The sequence below is a fragment of the Pelodiscus sinensis genome, chromosome 2, assembly GCF_052426305.1.
Source record: "Pelodiscus sinensis isolate ZL-2025 chromosome 2, ASM5242630v1, whole genome shotgun sequence".
Taxonomy (NCBI): domain Eukaryota; kingdom Metazoa; phylum Chordata; order Testudines; family Trionychidae; genus Pelodiscus; species Pelodiscus sinensis.
Genome location: NC_143053.1, coordinates 247132749 through 247148914, shown reverse-complemented (window position 1 = coordinate 247148914; position 16166 = coordinate 247132749). Strand labels below are relative to the sequence as shown.

At 44.4% G+C, this 16166-nt stretch overlaps 1 protein-coding gene across 14 annotated transcripts in view; it reads right to left on the bottom strand.

Moving 5' to 3' along the window:
- The window catches only part of PRKAG2 (protein kinase AMP-activated non-catalytic subunit gamma 2), a 387855-nt gene that overhangs the window by 219120 nt on the left and 152569 nt on the right, over positions 1–16166 (bottom strand). The window contains exons 1-2 of one of the 14 annotated variants that reach the window (XM_075922815.2): positions 10419–10646; positions 10029–10125 (exon numbers count right to left, since the gene is read on the bottom strand). The exons of 12 other annotated variants lie outside the window; for them this stretch is intronic. In XM_075922815.2, coding sequence (XP_075778930.1) covers positions 10029–10122 — 94 coding nt within the window. In that variant the 5' untranslated portion in view covers positions 10123–10125; positions 10419–10646. Of the gene's footprint in view, positions 1–10028; positions 10151–10418; positions 10647–16166 lie in introns of those variants that run through there. One more of the 14 variants, XM_075922820.2, reaches the window with a different exon arrangement.

Sequence of the window (16166 nt, the reverse complement as noted above, 5' to 3'; positions counted from 1 at the left end):
AGTGACCATGATATGGTTGAGTTCAGGATCCTGACCAAAGGAAGAAAGGAAAGCAGCAGAATACAGACACTAGACTTCAGAAAAGCAGACTTTGACTCCCTCAAGGAACTGATGGGCAGGATTCCCTGGGAAGCTTATATGGGGTCCAGGAGAGCTGGCTGTATTTTAAAGGTATTGAGGGTGCAGGAACAAACCATCCCAATGTGCAGAAAGAATAGCAAATATGGCAGGCAACCAACTTGGCTTAACAGAGAAATCTTCAGTGAGCTTAAACACAAAAAGGAAGCTTCCAAGAAGTGGATACTTGGACAGATAATTAGGAGGCATATAAAAATATTGCTTGAAAAGGCAGGTGTGTCATCAGGAAGACCAAAGCACAACTGAGTTGCAGCTAGCAAGGGATGTAAAGGATAATAGGAAGGGTTTCCATAGGTAGGCTAACAACAAGAAGATCAGGGAAAGTGTAGGACCCTTACTGAATGGGGAAGGCAACCTAGAGGGAGATGTTGTGGAGAAAGCTGAAGTACTCAATTCTTTTTTGCCTACCGTGATGTGGCACCCCATATTCTTTATGGAAATAAGCCTATGAATATGAATAAGACATAACTCAAATCAGCTTTATGCAAAATACTTCGTGTATCAGATCACTGTTAAAAGGTATAATCTGCTGATCATGCTTATTCTATTTGTGTGCATGTATCAGTCCTGTATTTGAAGTTAGAAATGTGAAGCATTAACTTGTTTACTGATCTAGACATAATAAGTGAGAGCCATTAGTGGTATTCTAGCACATTAAGTTCCTTATATTTGGGATAATGATTTGTGAATAGTCATGCTTTTCCTGTTAGCCTGGACTATGACTGATCTACAAAGACATATGACTACATCACATTGTGCTGGCATCCATATTGAATTTTGTACTTTTCCCACGGGGGGTGTGGGGAATTGAACAAAGGCTTACCGCCCCAGGGAAATTCTATACAAGGAAAGGGATGTAAACAATGATTGTCTTTAGCTGGTTTTACAGACTGGCCCACCACCCATAGAGTATGCATAAAAACACCTGGAAATAAAAGAACTCTAATGATAGGGGTAGAAAAGAACTGTTGGACCCAGATGGGAAAATACATCTCTGGCCTGAAAAGGACTTTATCTACAATAAGAAACAGAGTGAGAAATTACGATTTGTAACAACTTCTCTTAGTGTATTAGGCTTAGCTGGTATGTTTCATTTTATTTTGCTTATAACTTTGATCTGTCTGTTACCACTTGCAACTATTAAATTCTATTTTTATACTTAATAGAATCAGTTGTTTATTAATAAATCCCATGTAAATAACTGGTACCTGCGGTGACAACAGCTGTGCATCTTTCTCTTTCATTGATAAAGTGGGTGAACAACCTATAAGCTCACTCTGTATAAACTTTCTGCATAATGAGACAGATTTATCTGGGGGGTGGAGTGATCAAGTAGTATACCCTTGTTGCCAAGAATTAACGGTGTGTTGGTCTGCATTAGAAGGAGTATTGCCAGCAGACTGAGGAGTGATTATTCCCCTCTAAGCAGCACTGGTGAGGGCACAACTAGAATACTGTGTCTAGTTTTGAGCTCCCCATTACAGGAAGGATTTGGACAAACTGTAAAGAGTCCAGTGGCAGGCAATGAAAATGAGCAGGGTGCTGGGGCTCATGATTTATTTGGACAGGCTGAATGTATTTAGTCTGCAGAAGAGAAGAATGATAGGAGATTTGATAGCAGCCTTCAACTATCTGAATGAAGGGGGTTTGAAAGGATGAAGCCAGGCTACTCTCTGTGTTGGCAAATGATAGAACAAGGGGTAATGGTCACAGGTTGCAGTGGGAGAGGTCTAGGTTGGATATTAGGAAAAACCATTTCACTAGGATGGTGATACAGCACTGGAATGGGTTACCTAGGGATGCGGTGGACCCTCTATCCCAAGAGGTTTTTAAGTCTCGGCTTGACAAAGCTCTGGCTGTGATGATTTAGTTGGGGTTAGCTCTGCTTGCAGCCAGAAGCTGGATGAGGTGACCTCCTGAGATCTCTTCCTACCCTGATCTATGACCGTCCCAATAAATACTTCTCCTCCTCCTGTGTTTTTGGTCCATGCTCCTTGTTCTAAGCTTGGCCCTGCTGAGCAGGCTCACTACACATTACATGCTGCACCCATTTATGGAATTTACAGATCTCCAGACCTTTGGTTCAAATCTTGCAAAATTATCTAAATCCACAGACCCTGACGCCAGTGTGGAGTCACAACAGGACTAAGGAGTAAAGGCCTGTGCAGGCATCTATTTTCCAGGAGAAGGCCCTAAGTTAGTGTTTCAAAACAGAAAATATTCATTTAACTGCTACATGGGAGCAATCCTTTTCCTGAATTGAAGACATCCTCAAGTTAAAGCATTTTTGCTTGTGATGTGCTCTAGGCAGCTGCAGGAAGGTGAATCTGTAAAAGTGAATCGCAAGGAAAAAAAAGCTTTCAGACATTTATCTGTGATTCACCATTTTCTATTCCTAAAGACAACCAACCTCTCAGAAGCCTGGGTCTTGCAGCTCTGTAATGCAAGATTAATTGGCTTTGATTGGCCACTGACGCACATTTTCTGAAATCAGTCAGCTCAGCAGATCATGAAAACCAACAGAGAAAATTGTTAATAACTGACCAGCTCTGCAGCTGAAGGGCTGTAGCCGCCTCTAAGGAACAATGGGATTCTCCCCTTCTATTCCATTGACAAGTCTTTTACTTTGCCCAGAAGAGTGTCTTTGAAGGAGGACGAACACCGTAACAACCTCTCTCATTCCTTCCCCCTCATGAATTTTGTTGGTGCGGAAGGGAAGGTTAAAGAGCAGCTCTGGGCCAAGCTGGGAGCAGACCCTAAATGGGGAAGCAAAGCATCTCAGAAGGGGACAAGAAGTGGAAGAGAAGAGACGTTCTTCCACATGCTCGGAGTTCTGGGGAAGCAACAGCCCAGGAGCGCTCGTTGCCTGAGACCAGACCATACTGACCTGACAAAGCCTGCAGATGAGGGTCTGGTGATTGTTTGGGAAGGTAACACATTTTTAGGCTATTTCTTTAACACAACCAAGGGGAAAAGGGGGAACTCAAGAAGGAAATAATCCAGAGAGGCAGGTATTTAGCTCCCTAGAACCTAGCACCCATTGTTGGACCCTGGATTGGAGTCTGGTGGAGAAGATGGAATTGGGTTTCCCTAGCAGGTCCTAAAGGTGGGACCACCATATAAATCTACCCTCAGAGGGGGAATACAGCTGGAGAAGATCCTGAATACACAAGGGTCCAGATGCCAAGTCCCAGGGCTAAAGAGAAAGCACCAGTGCCCAGGGAGGCACCTAATAAATTTTATTTTGGAGTGCCTCTGAAGAAGTAGACTGGCATGAAGTATCTGGATGGAGGACTGAGCCACAAATGAAGGGACAGATTCCCACAGGGCAGTATTATAGCGGAAAGGGGAGACATCAAGATGGCACAACCTGCTATACCCCTGCCTGAGCACTAAGCAGCACTGCTGGGGAGGGTCACCTTCCACAGCAAGTGGAGAATGTGGGCAACCTTGTTCCAGCCATGCTAAAAGTGGTTGTTTTTAAAAAAGCCAATTTGCTACATCAGCCAGTTAGCGGTAAAAAGATGATGAATGCTGAGGTATCGTTAAAGAGCAATGAAGCATCGACCTGAGACACTGGCAGAAGCCGTAAACTTAATGTACTGCTGGCAGGTTCCCTTCCACGACACTGGAGTAGTTACTCTGGGGAATGGCACCAGCCCGCTCTGTAATGAAATAATCCAGGGAAGTGGCCTCCTGTCAGGTAAGGGGCCCTCCCCTTTCCCACAAGGAAAATGAGAACACACAATCATTAGACAACTGGCTTTCATAAATGAACAGAGAGACAACCAGACACTGAGACAAACCTACAACCTACGTGGCTAAGGCCAATGGTGAAATAGGGGACCATCAGCTAATAAAACAATATCCACCCTTTGAACTTGTGAGAGAATGGTTTCATCACATGCAGCGTGACCAGTGAACCAGAGATAAAAGCACAGCTCCTTGCGCCAAGAAGATATCAGAGAGAAGTGTTTTAGCTTGCTCACTCAGTCCCATGTGTGGAGCATTTGGGTGGGATAAGACCCTTGAGTGGGTGAGGGAGAGGTTTTGTTGGCTGGGAGTACACAAGGAAGTTAAGGATACTGAAAAGGATGCTGAGGAAATCTGTAGCATCAGATCTTTGTCCCTGGAATCAGTTGTTTCCACAGCAGTTATTTGCCGTCAGAGAGGTTTGTCAGGCACCTACGCGATTCTCCTCATTTCAACTGCTAGATGAGAGATACTCTCTTGGGATTTTAAACCTTCTCCAAGAAACATGGGAGGAAGGAACAAAGGCCACGGACAATGAATGTGGTGCAATACTCACTCCAATTACAGGCAGTCCCCGGGTTACGTACAAGATAGGGACTGTAGGTTTGTTCTTAAGGTGAATTTGTATGTAAGTCGGAACTGGTACATATTGTAGGGGAAACTCTAGCCAAACATTTCTCCAGATCTCAGTTTTATTCTCCCACACCTCACTTCCCTCAGTCCTTTATTCTCAAGCTGAGGTGTCTGCTGAGAAAAGCCGCTCCGCGTCTCCCTGGTATGCTGGGGGGGGGGGGGCACTAGCTTCATGTCTCCCTGGTCTGCTGGGGGGAAGCAGCTAGTGTGGGGTTGCCTCACCCCGTTTGTAAGTAGGGATCCGATGTAAGTCAGATCCATGTAACCCGGGGACTGCCTGTATAAGAAAGGCTTATGGCTTTAGGGGGACTTTGCCAGAAGCATGAGCGTTGCCCTGAATTGGCTTTAAGTTACATTGGTGTAATTAGGAGTTAATCCCATCATGGCCAATGGGCCTGATTCTCCACTGCATCATGTGTTACCAGGCAGTGAAGAATGCAGCCCAGAGAAAATCCATGTATGCAAGATAAGAATCAGATTCCTAATTTTCATATAAAATTACATGTAAATTACAGTCATATAAAATCATATGCAAGTAAGCCTGTCAGTATGAACGGCTTCCTATAGGACCTCCTTCTGCTCTGGTCCCATACAGGGCAGCCCTGAAGCTGTGAAGATCCCAGCAGAGCACTCTCTGGTGAAGAGTCCAGAACAGGCCATTAGATACTTCTATAACTTACTGTACCTTTGTTGGTAGACTGCCTCTGGGAAAGGTTTTGTCTTCCTCATCTGCTTCCAATCTCTGGGAATAAAGCAACACCCATTGCACAGAGCTGTCAGCTACTACTGCATGCTGGGAGTATATAGCTCCTTTAAATTCCTCCTCTACTCAGCCACAAAGGAGCAGTCTTTTATAGTCAGGGACTGTGCAAGGTGACCTTCACCAGCAATGCTGCCAGTGGTCAGGAAGGGCAGGTTGTCTATCTTGATATCTCCCTTTTCCTCAATGTTGAAAAGTTGGAAGTTCTGTTGCCTTCTTTCAAGATGTGGAGAACCTGGCTTACCTGTGGTAGGTTTCAGCCTATGCCTCTTGAAAGTTACAAAGGCAAATCTCTAGGGCACTATGCCAGATAAGGAGGCGAGGAACCCACAATGCCTTTACAGGCAGATGTTTTAGATGATTGGCTCCTTACAATGGCACTAAGAGCAGTGATGGTTCTGTGTTGGGCACTTATGGAATCTGACAGGGCTGGAAAGCTCCAATTCAACACCTATTCAATCTTTTGCATGTGTTATTCAACCCTTCACTGAACAGATGGTGTCCTTTAAAGGGCAGGGATATTAGCCTCATCTTGGCCGAAAATTGTCCCCTAGGGAAAAGCAACAGAGCTGATCTATTTACAACACTGCAGGCTGTACCAAAAGCTGACAATCAATGATGTAACTGACAGGCAGGTGGGGGAAGAGAGTCACAGGTTTCCTTAAGGGAGTGAGCCAGGAGGGTGAAAGTCTTACAGCTACATTCCTCAGAGTGCCAAAACCACCTCCCTTTCCCAATGCTCAGAGCATATCCTCCTGCTTCCTGAATCTTTTCGCTGCTTTCCCTTCTTCTTATGCATAAAGTCCCAGTGTCGTTCACTTCCAAAGATCTGTCCAAGCCCGTGTCCTGAGTGCTCCCCTTATCTGTGTGTGCCAAATTGTGGCCCATGCTATAACCCTCTTGTACTGCTCACTTAGCACAAAGGAACTTTAAAGCTGTTCTAAATGGGCAACCAGGGATTCCCCAATTCTCTGCTCCCATTCTTTAGACCAAGCCCTTTCCACAGTACACCCCTTTCTCGGCATGGGAGAAGATGCTTAGGCCTATTCTGGGGTTTAGCTTGAATGACGCACATAAGAAAAGGTACAATAATCTTAGGTTTTTAGCAACAGATTTTTAGCAACACAGCCATGTCACTACAGCCTTGTTGCTAAAACTCAGGCAGTGTAGCTACTGTTTGTTGGCTCTTTTGCCAATAAAGTCCTTCCACCCCCAAGGAGCAGCATTAGCTTTGTTGTCAGGAGACCGCTCACACCAGTACCTGTCGGCAAAACTTTTGCCTTTTGCAAGGGTGTAATTTTAACACTGTTAATGACAAAAGTTTTGTTGTTCAGTTGCCAGTGTAGACATAGCCTAAGTTGCAGAAGTCCCAAAGGTGGATTCTGTAGCAAGGCAAGAAGCCACTGTTATGCCCCCGGCTTATGATGGCCAAAGAAGTCTCTTCTGTCATTAGAAAATTTTATGAGCAGAAGCTAAGAAAAATCAGAAACTCTGAGTTCAGTTAATTCAGAACAAGAAGAAAGGTGGCAGAATCCAGCACACTGATAGCCAGTATGGAAAATGATGCATTTGTAACCTGGTGGCCTTTTCCAAGTCTACTCAGAAAAAGAAGGAGAAAAAAGAAGCTGAGCCTCATGTGTCTGAACAAACACAGCATAAGGAGAAATGAGTAATCAGAGGTGGTGAGCCAGGCTTGCCCTGTGTGAACCCTATTAACACCAATGCTATTTGCATAGCTACAGCCGTGCCATATGGCTCTAAAAGTATGGAGATATTTTTCTAAAATTAATTCCTGCTCCCTGGCATCAGCAGAAGCTAAAGAGAATGCACCAGTCTGCATTAGTGCAGCTGATAGGCCACCAAAAATAACAAATAACACACGCTGTCTTCTTACAAATAACACACGCTGTCTGGGGTCCTAAAAGCTGTTCCACACTCTTGATTCCTATGACAGCTAATGTTGTTCTGTGCCTCCCAGGATCATTTTAGCACAGGCCAGTGCTTTATAAACATAAAGTCTCATCTGAAGAAGTGGTTTTTGCCCATGAAAGCTCATGGTACTATCTATATTTTTTCTAGTCTCTAAGGTGCCACAGGTCTACTTGTTTTTTTAAAAGTCTTTCTGGTAAAGATTAATTCAGAACATAATGCAAGCTTTACTGATGGGAATTCTGCACAGTAAGCGAGCATCTACTTCTCTTTCTACACCGCCAGGGTGGGCTACACGGCAAGATTAATGAAAGCAATTATGGTCAGAAACTAGAAAGGACAGCTATTGTTTTATAGCCTGCACATCTCACAGCAGCAAGGAACCAAAGCACATTGGGCTCTTTCATACACACTGAAACCTTTCAGTTCATGTTAGTTAGATGGGTCAGGGACTGTGTAGGAACGAAGAGGTAAATTTGTATGTACTTTTCCCTTTGGAGTGTTCTATAAAAGAACAATTACATTGGGTCAGACCAACAGGGCATTTAGCCTGCTTCTGACAGTGGCCAATGACAGATGCCTCAGAGGGAATGTACAGAGTAGGCAAACATTGAGTGATCCAGCCTCTGTCATCCAGTCCCAGTTTCAGGCAATGAAAGGCTAGGAATGCCCAGGGCACGGGGTTACAGCCCTGACCATCTTGGCTAGTAGCCATTGATGGACCTGTCTTCCAGTCACTTATCTAATTCGTTTTTGAAGCCCTGTTTCTGTAACCCTGGTGATTTAGAAAGGTGTTTATAAGCAATTGTTGTTGTTGCAGGTTGAATTTTTTCCTGCACAGGGAGGATTAATGTTGGGTGCTTGCTAGCCTACCTTCAGAGGAAAGCTAGCTGTGACAGTGTGTTTGAGTACAGCAAGTGGTGCTGCTGGCCAGCCAATTGTTGTTGAAACAAGACTTCAGGTGCCCCATAGAAACTTTCATGGGCACTGAACATCCTATGTCACACTGTCAACTAGGGATGTTAGCTATCGTATAACTGAATAGTCGTGTAACCACATAAAATATTATTAGTTACATGACTATTCAACAGTCCTTGGGGGCGGGGGCGGCAGCCAGTGCACTCTCAGCCCCATTCCCGGGGAGTCCCCTGACACCCCAAACTGCTGCCTCTGATACAGAGGCAGTGCGGGGTGGAGGGAATGGGTGTAGTCAACAAGATTAACCGATAAGCCTAGGCTTATTGGTTAATCATATAGTCGAGTACATGCTGACATCCCTAATGTCAACCTAGGGAGGATGGGGAGACAGTGGCTGGAATGGTCATAGATTAGACTTGGACGCACTGCAGTTTGTCTGGGAGCCCATGGGTTTCTTTTGGCAGTTTGGGAATGGCCCAACATTTTTGATCTGGGCCCTCTGTGGGACAAACGTTCCTTTATCCCTGCAGAAGGGACAACGTTAACTTTCCCTTTACTAGATCACACATTTTACCCCACTAAGAAACTCTCAAGGCTCAGGTACACAAGCCTTACAGTGTAATGAACTCCCCTAACTCCAGCAGCACTATGCTTGATTTACACTGATACTTCTCAACACTGAAACACAGAAAACAAGGAACACCGATGGCAAGAGAAAGATTTTAAAAAGAGAGCAATTTAACTGAAAGAAAACTTAAACAGCTTGAAGAAGTAACATTTCTATTTACTGATGAAAGTAAATGATCCAGAAAAACAGTTTCTAAAACTGGATGTACATCCATATATAATCCAAAAGGCCCATTTCTTCTTTCACACTAGTTTTATACCAGTGTCAATCCAATGCAGTTCGCTGAATTATACCAGTGTGAGAGAAGAATCAGGACGGGGTTATTAACCAGTCAGACATACTGAACTCTGAACTTACCTTACTGATTCAGTGGGACAGTGCCACTGTTTTTAAGTCCCACAGTGCCAGCACAGTATCTGTTTTTTTCTCAGTAAAACTGTGCTTTCCTGGAAAGTACACGGTGTACAAAAACATCACCACTAGGTGATGTAGGAAATTAATTCCCATTACTCAATTATAGCTTTCTGCTGTTCATCAGGTGGAAATCAGCAGAGAGGCTATACTGTTCTCAGGAAACACATGTGATGCTCTGTCCAATGTCAGAGTGGCCCAGGCTTTCCCAGCCAACTTGGTCTTACCTGAAATTTGCTTCCTGGTGCAATATCCAAACAGAACTCAGGACCTCTTCCATGGTTAACCTGTTTTAAGTGACCAACTCTGGTTACCTGACAGAGGCTGTTAAAGGTGAAATATAATTTTGCTGAAAATGGCAGGAGGACCCTTGAAAGATGTGGTTTAAAACAGTAGTTGTCCATGGAGGTAGCACTTAGTTTGAGCTATCTTATATTTACCCTTTTAATTCCCGATTGTATTATTCAAATATTTACTAACTGAGCACTTGATTTAATTATTTTTCTTTAATATAAAAGAATCCTAGTTTGAAATTTACAGTCATCAGGCCTGCCAAGGTTTGTTTCACACCGTTTAATCTGAATACTATAAAACAGCTTTGAAAAAAAATCCATTTGGAAGATTTGTTCCTTACAGATTTTTAGATGTATACAAAAGACTTTTGCTTAGCATTTCCTATCAGCTTCAAAATACTTTATAAAAAAATCGCCATTAATTATTTACGTACAATAAATTACTCAACTGAATCAACAGTATTAGGGAGCAGAAAGTTGCTCTTTAATTGTTTTATACAGCCACAATGCCTACTCCCCAAAATAATTAATCCTCTTATCGAGAGGTAACATAGAAGTTCCCTACCTAAAGGGCCATGAGGTTCAGATTTGCGCCTCTCAGAGTTTCTGCTCTGGTCCTTTCGTTTCTTGCTTCCTCTAAGACTGCCAAAACGCTTCATGAGCTGCAGTAGGCACCAAAGCAATAACAGCCGTCAATCATACCCGGTATCAGAGAAGAAGAAAGAGCAGGTCTGATCAAAAGGTGGAGGGGGGCCAGAAAGTAAGTCAGTTAAAATGGAAACATAGGGACCAAAAATAAGATATTCCAAAAAGCTGGCTGAAACTTTTTGAAAAGCTTCAGCCTCTGAGATTCTGAAGTTGAGCCGAAAGGGACTTCAGATCACGTCTTAATGCCAATAAGATCCAGAAAGAGTAGCTGAACTTTGTCCGAAGCAGTTCCGATCTTAATTCTTACCGTTCAGTAACTATTCTGCAAATATCTGCAGATATCAGGAGAACTTCAAAAGCCTGTACAGCTTGCAGCAGCAGTTCTGAGCCTTAAGCAGTCAGAAAAGCTCCAGAGACCGAAACAGAATTTCACCAGTGGCTCAGCTTATGCAGAAGAGGCCAGTAACTGGCTGATAAGCTCTCCCTTTTTAAAAACACTAAATATGCAAAGGAGGCACAAGCCCTCTTGAAGGGAATTGTCATGTGCAGTTCTGCATGATGTCTCTTTAAAAAGACTGTAAAAGGAAACCACCTCTGTACAGACAATTCTTGGCACCAATTGGTCAGAGCACATTCACATTATGACATGACATCACACAACTATTTTGATTCATGTGTCCTAAGTCTTTGCAGGGACAGAATCATACGGCTGCCTATTGATGAGCTAAGAAATGACAGGCTCCTTGAGGATGAACAGCTAACGGATTAATGGGGAATGAGACCTTGCCAGTTCTTTAAAAAGAAGGTGGTCATCTTTTGGTAACGAGAGACAGCGCTGTATGGTAGATATTTCTGTAGCAACTTGCATCTCACACATTCTTGTACTATACACAAGGAAATGGTTCAGATAGACTGCCCACATTCAGCTAGTGCTCTGCTCTCTGCAGAGCAGCCAGAGCCGGTGGTAACTTTTTCCCAATACAGATGACTTTAACTGAAACTCACCTTACAGAAATTTTAAAATAGGGGTGGGGAACCTCAGACCCAGGGGCTGGATGTGCCTCCAGCTTGTCTGGATCCAGCCCCCAAAACTTAGGACCCACCCCCCAGAATTGGGGAGCCCAAGCTGGCGCTTCCAGTCCCCCATCCCTTCCCCCGCTGCCCCTCTGCAGGACTAGATAGAGCACACAACATTTACTAGCCTGGGCCTGCCTAGGCTCTGGTGTGCAAGGGGAATGTGGGGAGTGTCTTTCTCCTCAGTTGGGGGCCACTTCAGTGAGGGTTTGTTGTTGTTGTTGTTTGTTTGTTTTGCTTCTCACTTTGTGTGGCCCCTGACTGATTATTTGTGGGTCAATGGCCCCAGACCCCAAAAAAGTTCCCAACCCCTGTTTTAAAACAAAAATTACAATGCAAAGCAGAAATCTCAAATCTGTAAGGGCTCTTTCTGAGAGGAACTGCCATACACAGGCAGGAGTTTATTGGGCTAGGCTCTGGGATTACAGATTTAGACTTGGTTATTTTAGGAATGGGCTGAAGATTCCAAGTTAGGTTCTCAGTTGGTGTACTGGACAGGTCCTTCTGGTCCAATATTTCTATCTGCTTTGAATGCCAATGCCCACTGTTTTCAGCATTTCAGTGAATGCTGGGCTACTCCTCCCCCCCAAATCCTTGATATTCAGAGGTGCTGACTACCTGCAGCTTCTGCAGATTTCATTGAATTTGTGGGTGCTTAGCGCTTTTGAAAATCAGATCTTAGATGACTAATGAGAATCAGACACTCTCATTCTCCTCTGTAAGGGAAGGGAGAGGTGAAATGGCCACTGGTACTGCCAGGGAGTCTCCCCTGACATGTCACTGTGGGCAGGGGGAGAATTGCTAATGTCATAATAAGATCATAATCCATTTCAGCACTGAGTTCTCAGCATCCACTGACTTCCCATGAAGCCAACAGAAAAATATAGAATTCCAAACATTTCCAAGCACAAGAAAGCAATGGGGACCCACCAATCCTTCTGCAGAGTCCCACCAAACTCCTCTTTGCTCTATGGCTTCTGACATCACAGAAACCTCAACAGTCAAAGCTTACAAACTCAGAGATTTCAGAAGCATGCCGCACACTGAGTCGTCAGTATGGAAGGTGTCCCAGAATGCATGGGAGTCAAAATTAATTAAGAGAGACAGGATCTGGGCGAGACTTCTAGGCTCTGGATCGCTCAAAGAATTGGAGGTTCCCATCCCTCATCCATTGTAAAGGGGAACTTGGAAAAAAAGAGAGCACATGGCAGGCACTCTTGACCTTCCTCCCATGCTTTTAAAAAAAAACCAAACAAACAGTAACCTAAAGTTTCACTAAGGCTGCCGCTATAGCCAAATACTGTATTTAAATGTTGTATTCAAAGTTGCTCACAACTCTACCCTTCTCTAACTTGTCCTCCCACCTCATGTGTCAAAACACCTCCCCCCTCCTCTTCTACTCTGTCAGTTACACCAGCCTTGTCTGTTCCCCACACAATGAACTCAGTATTTTCTAGCAATGCTGCTCCTTATGAATGGAATACCCACCCTGAATTATTCCGTAAGACCACTGACCTCTCCTCCAAATCTTTCCTTGAGGCCCACCTTTCATAGAACTGTAGGGATGGAAGGAAACTCAAGCAATCTTCTGGGGAGAGTGATAGCTCAGTGGTTTGAGCATTGGCCTGCTAAACCCAGGGTTGTGAATTCAATCCTTGCAAAGGCTGTTTAGGATTGGGGGCAAAAATTATCAAGGATGGTACTTGGTCCTGCTGTGAAGACAGGGGACTAGCCTCAATGACCTCTCAAGGTCCCTTCCAGCTCTAGGAGATAGGCAATCTCCTATATTATATTACATATAGATCTTCTAATCCAGTCCCTCCTGCACTTAAGGCAGGACTGGGTATTAGCTAGAGACCCCCCATGACAGATATTTATCTAACCTGCTCTTAAAAATCTCAAATGATAGAGATTCCACAACATCTCTAGGAAATTTATTCCAGTAAGTGTCCACTCTAACAGGAAGTTTTTCCTAACTGCAAACTAAACTGCCCTTGATGCAATTTAAACCCATTACTTCTTGTTCTATCCTCAGAGGTTAAGGAGACAATTTTTCAACCTCTTCCAATGATCTTTTTAGGGTTGCCAGGTGTCCAGTATTGAACCGTACAGTCCGGTATTTTTGGCTCCTGTCCAGTAAAAAATTTCAGAAAATACCAGATGCCTAAAATGTCCAGTACTTTCTTATTTTTTCCCCGGCCAGGAGGTGAAAATCCCAGGCTGTCCAGCTCAATACGGAGGCAGCTTGGCAACCCTCGTGCTTACCGGGTTCCAAAGGGGAACTGTCCGGCCCGGCACAGGCAGGCCGGATGGCAAGCAGCCGCTGGCAGCCTTTTAGGGCCAAAAAGTCTCACCATGTGGTTTTTAAAGGGGATACATTGGTGGATTTTTTTGGTTTTTGCTTAACAACTCTCGAGGTCTTTTTGCTTAAACTTTTTCCTGGTGTGTTTTTGTTGTTGTTCGGTATTTTTTCTGAAATGATCTGCAACCCTAGATCTTTTGTACCCTTGAAAGTTATGTCCTCTCTCAGACTTCTCCTCTCCAGACTAAATAAAATCATTTTTTCCCTATCTTCCTTCAAAGGTCATATGTTCTAGATCTTTAATCACTTTTACTGCTCATCTCTGGTCTTTCTCCAATTTGTCCACATCTTTCCTGAAAAGTGGCACCCAGAATTGGACACAATATTCCACAGCTGGAGTCGTGCAGAAAATTTACTTCCTTCCTCAACGGAATACTTTGCATTTGTTTTTATTTAATGTCCTACCCTTACACTGTCAAACCTAACGTTCAAAAGGTACACAAAAAAGTCAAGTCAACAAGAGATGCACGTGAGTTTGAGGATGGAATTTGGCCCAGTAACTTTACAAGTAATAGAGTGGGGGTAGGGAACCTCAAGTCTGGGGGCTGAATGCAGCCCCCAGCTTGCCTGGATGCGACCGCTGAGGCTTCAGGCTCCCCCTCCCCGTATTGGGGGGGCTTGAGCACACAAAATCTATTAGCCTGGGCCCCCCAAAGCTGTGCTTTGTGAGCAGAATCCATGGAGTGTCTTTCTCCTCAATTGAGGCCATGTCAGTGAGGGAAGGTTTTGGGTTTTGTTTTTGTTTTTTTGTTTTTCATTTGCATGCAGCCCTTGATTGATTTTTCTGTGGGTCAGCAGCCCCCAACCCAAAAAAGGTTCCCCACCGTTGGAACAGAGGTTAAGAGAAGAAGAGAAAAAAAGGTAAGAAAACAGTAATAAGCAGCTGATATTCCCTTGACCTTGGTGCAAAACAAATGAGCGTCACTACAAATCCACTGTTAACTAGATCTCCACCCTACTCTCCCTACAGCAGCATTTTCTCTTTCTTCTGCACCACTGTGACCACTGAGAATGACTTAATGTCATTAGAAACAAAAAAATTTAAATCCCTTTTTAATGCAATAGAAATTGGTATCCCTTCTATGCCGAAACAATATTCTTATCCCCGTTTGGCAGGAGTCAAGAATAAATACACGCTGATGACCTTTTTAAGCAGGCCACTGCACCAAAGGGGGCTCATTTCCCCTCATTAAGAATGGCAGCAAGGCTCTATTGGTTTTGCATACTGCTACTAGAAAACGAGACAACGCTGTTTGACAACAGACTTCCACAGTCATCTGTTAGAAACTAATAGGTGCTGGGAGTACGACCATTTTGCAGCTTGTAGCTGATGTTCTAACAAGGAATATTGTGCTCATACAGCTGATTGCACATCTATGGAATCCTGTGGAAACAAATGAAAAAAAATAATAAAGGCCAGGCTTATCGGAACTCTGTTAGCATAGGCAATGTTCTGGAGGCTTGACATTGAAAAATGTAAATATTTTGTCAAGTAGTTTTAGGTCCCCAAATGTCAGTTATACCATGTTCTGTGTCCAGGGGTAGTGACCACATTTTTAAAAAGAAATCTGATGGGGCTGAAGCTGAGCTTCCAGAACTCCAGCTGATTTCAAAGGAAGTTCAGCAGTTGGAAGCCGGGGCAAATGGGGACTACCTCAGTCCCTGCTTGCGCTGCTTCTCCGCTGTGCCTCTGCCTTCCCTGCCCACCCTCCCCCCCCCACGGAGACAGTGCTGTGGGTAACCGGCTCTTGCTCCCCTCCCCTTGCTGCCTCTCTCTGACAGTGGCAGCATGGGGGGAGAGGGGATACAACTAGTTGAGTCACTACTCTACCCGATAAGCGTATGCTTATCAGATAGTCAACTAGTCGCTCACATCCCTACATGGCGGCAGTGTTTTTTGATGGGAGGGGCAGGAATGTGTGTGAAATTCTTCCTTGTAATGTTGGGGTCAAGAGTCCTGTGCAAATAAATGTGATCCTCCCAGTGCGACAGATTATGAACCAGTTGCACTTCATATAATCAATTTCACGCTGTCAGTTCTTCCTGCCTTTCTCCACCCCACTTTACCCCCCAAGACCCTTCAGGGCTCTAGCCTGGTCCCTTTCCACTGTGCTGCCTTACCCTGATTTGACTTCTGCCACTCTCATGGTTTTAATGACCATCAGTATGCTGACAACTCTTCTATCTGCCTCTGCCCCCCTTTCCTTCCTTCCCCGCCACTCTGTCTGGGTTCATTCTCAGATCTGCAGCTGTCCCTCTGACACGTCTTCCTGGATGACCTGCTGTCAAGTCAAGCACTACATGGCTAAAATAGAACTCATCTCCCCCCGGCCCAAATTCTCCATAGCCCGCTCATTCCTTTATGCCACCACTTCTGCGTGTCTCAGACTCACAACTGCACTGTGTTCCTTGGCACCTCTTCATCCTTCACCCCTCCAATCCCTCTAGGTTGCTCTTCCTCTGCTTCTCCCAAATCAATTATTTCTCTCCTTCATGGCTGCCAACCCTCCCATCCATGCCTTGAGACTCTCCTGCTTTGGCTATGACAATTCTTGTTCTCTGCAACATCCAACACCCACTTTGCTCCCCATTCCAGTCTATCCAAAATGACATCGCTAA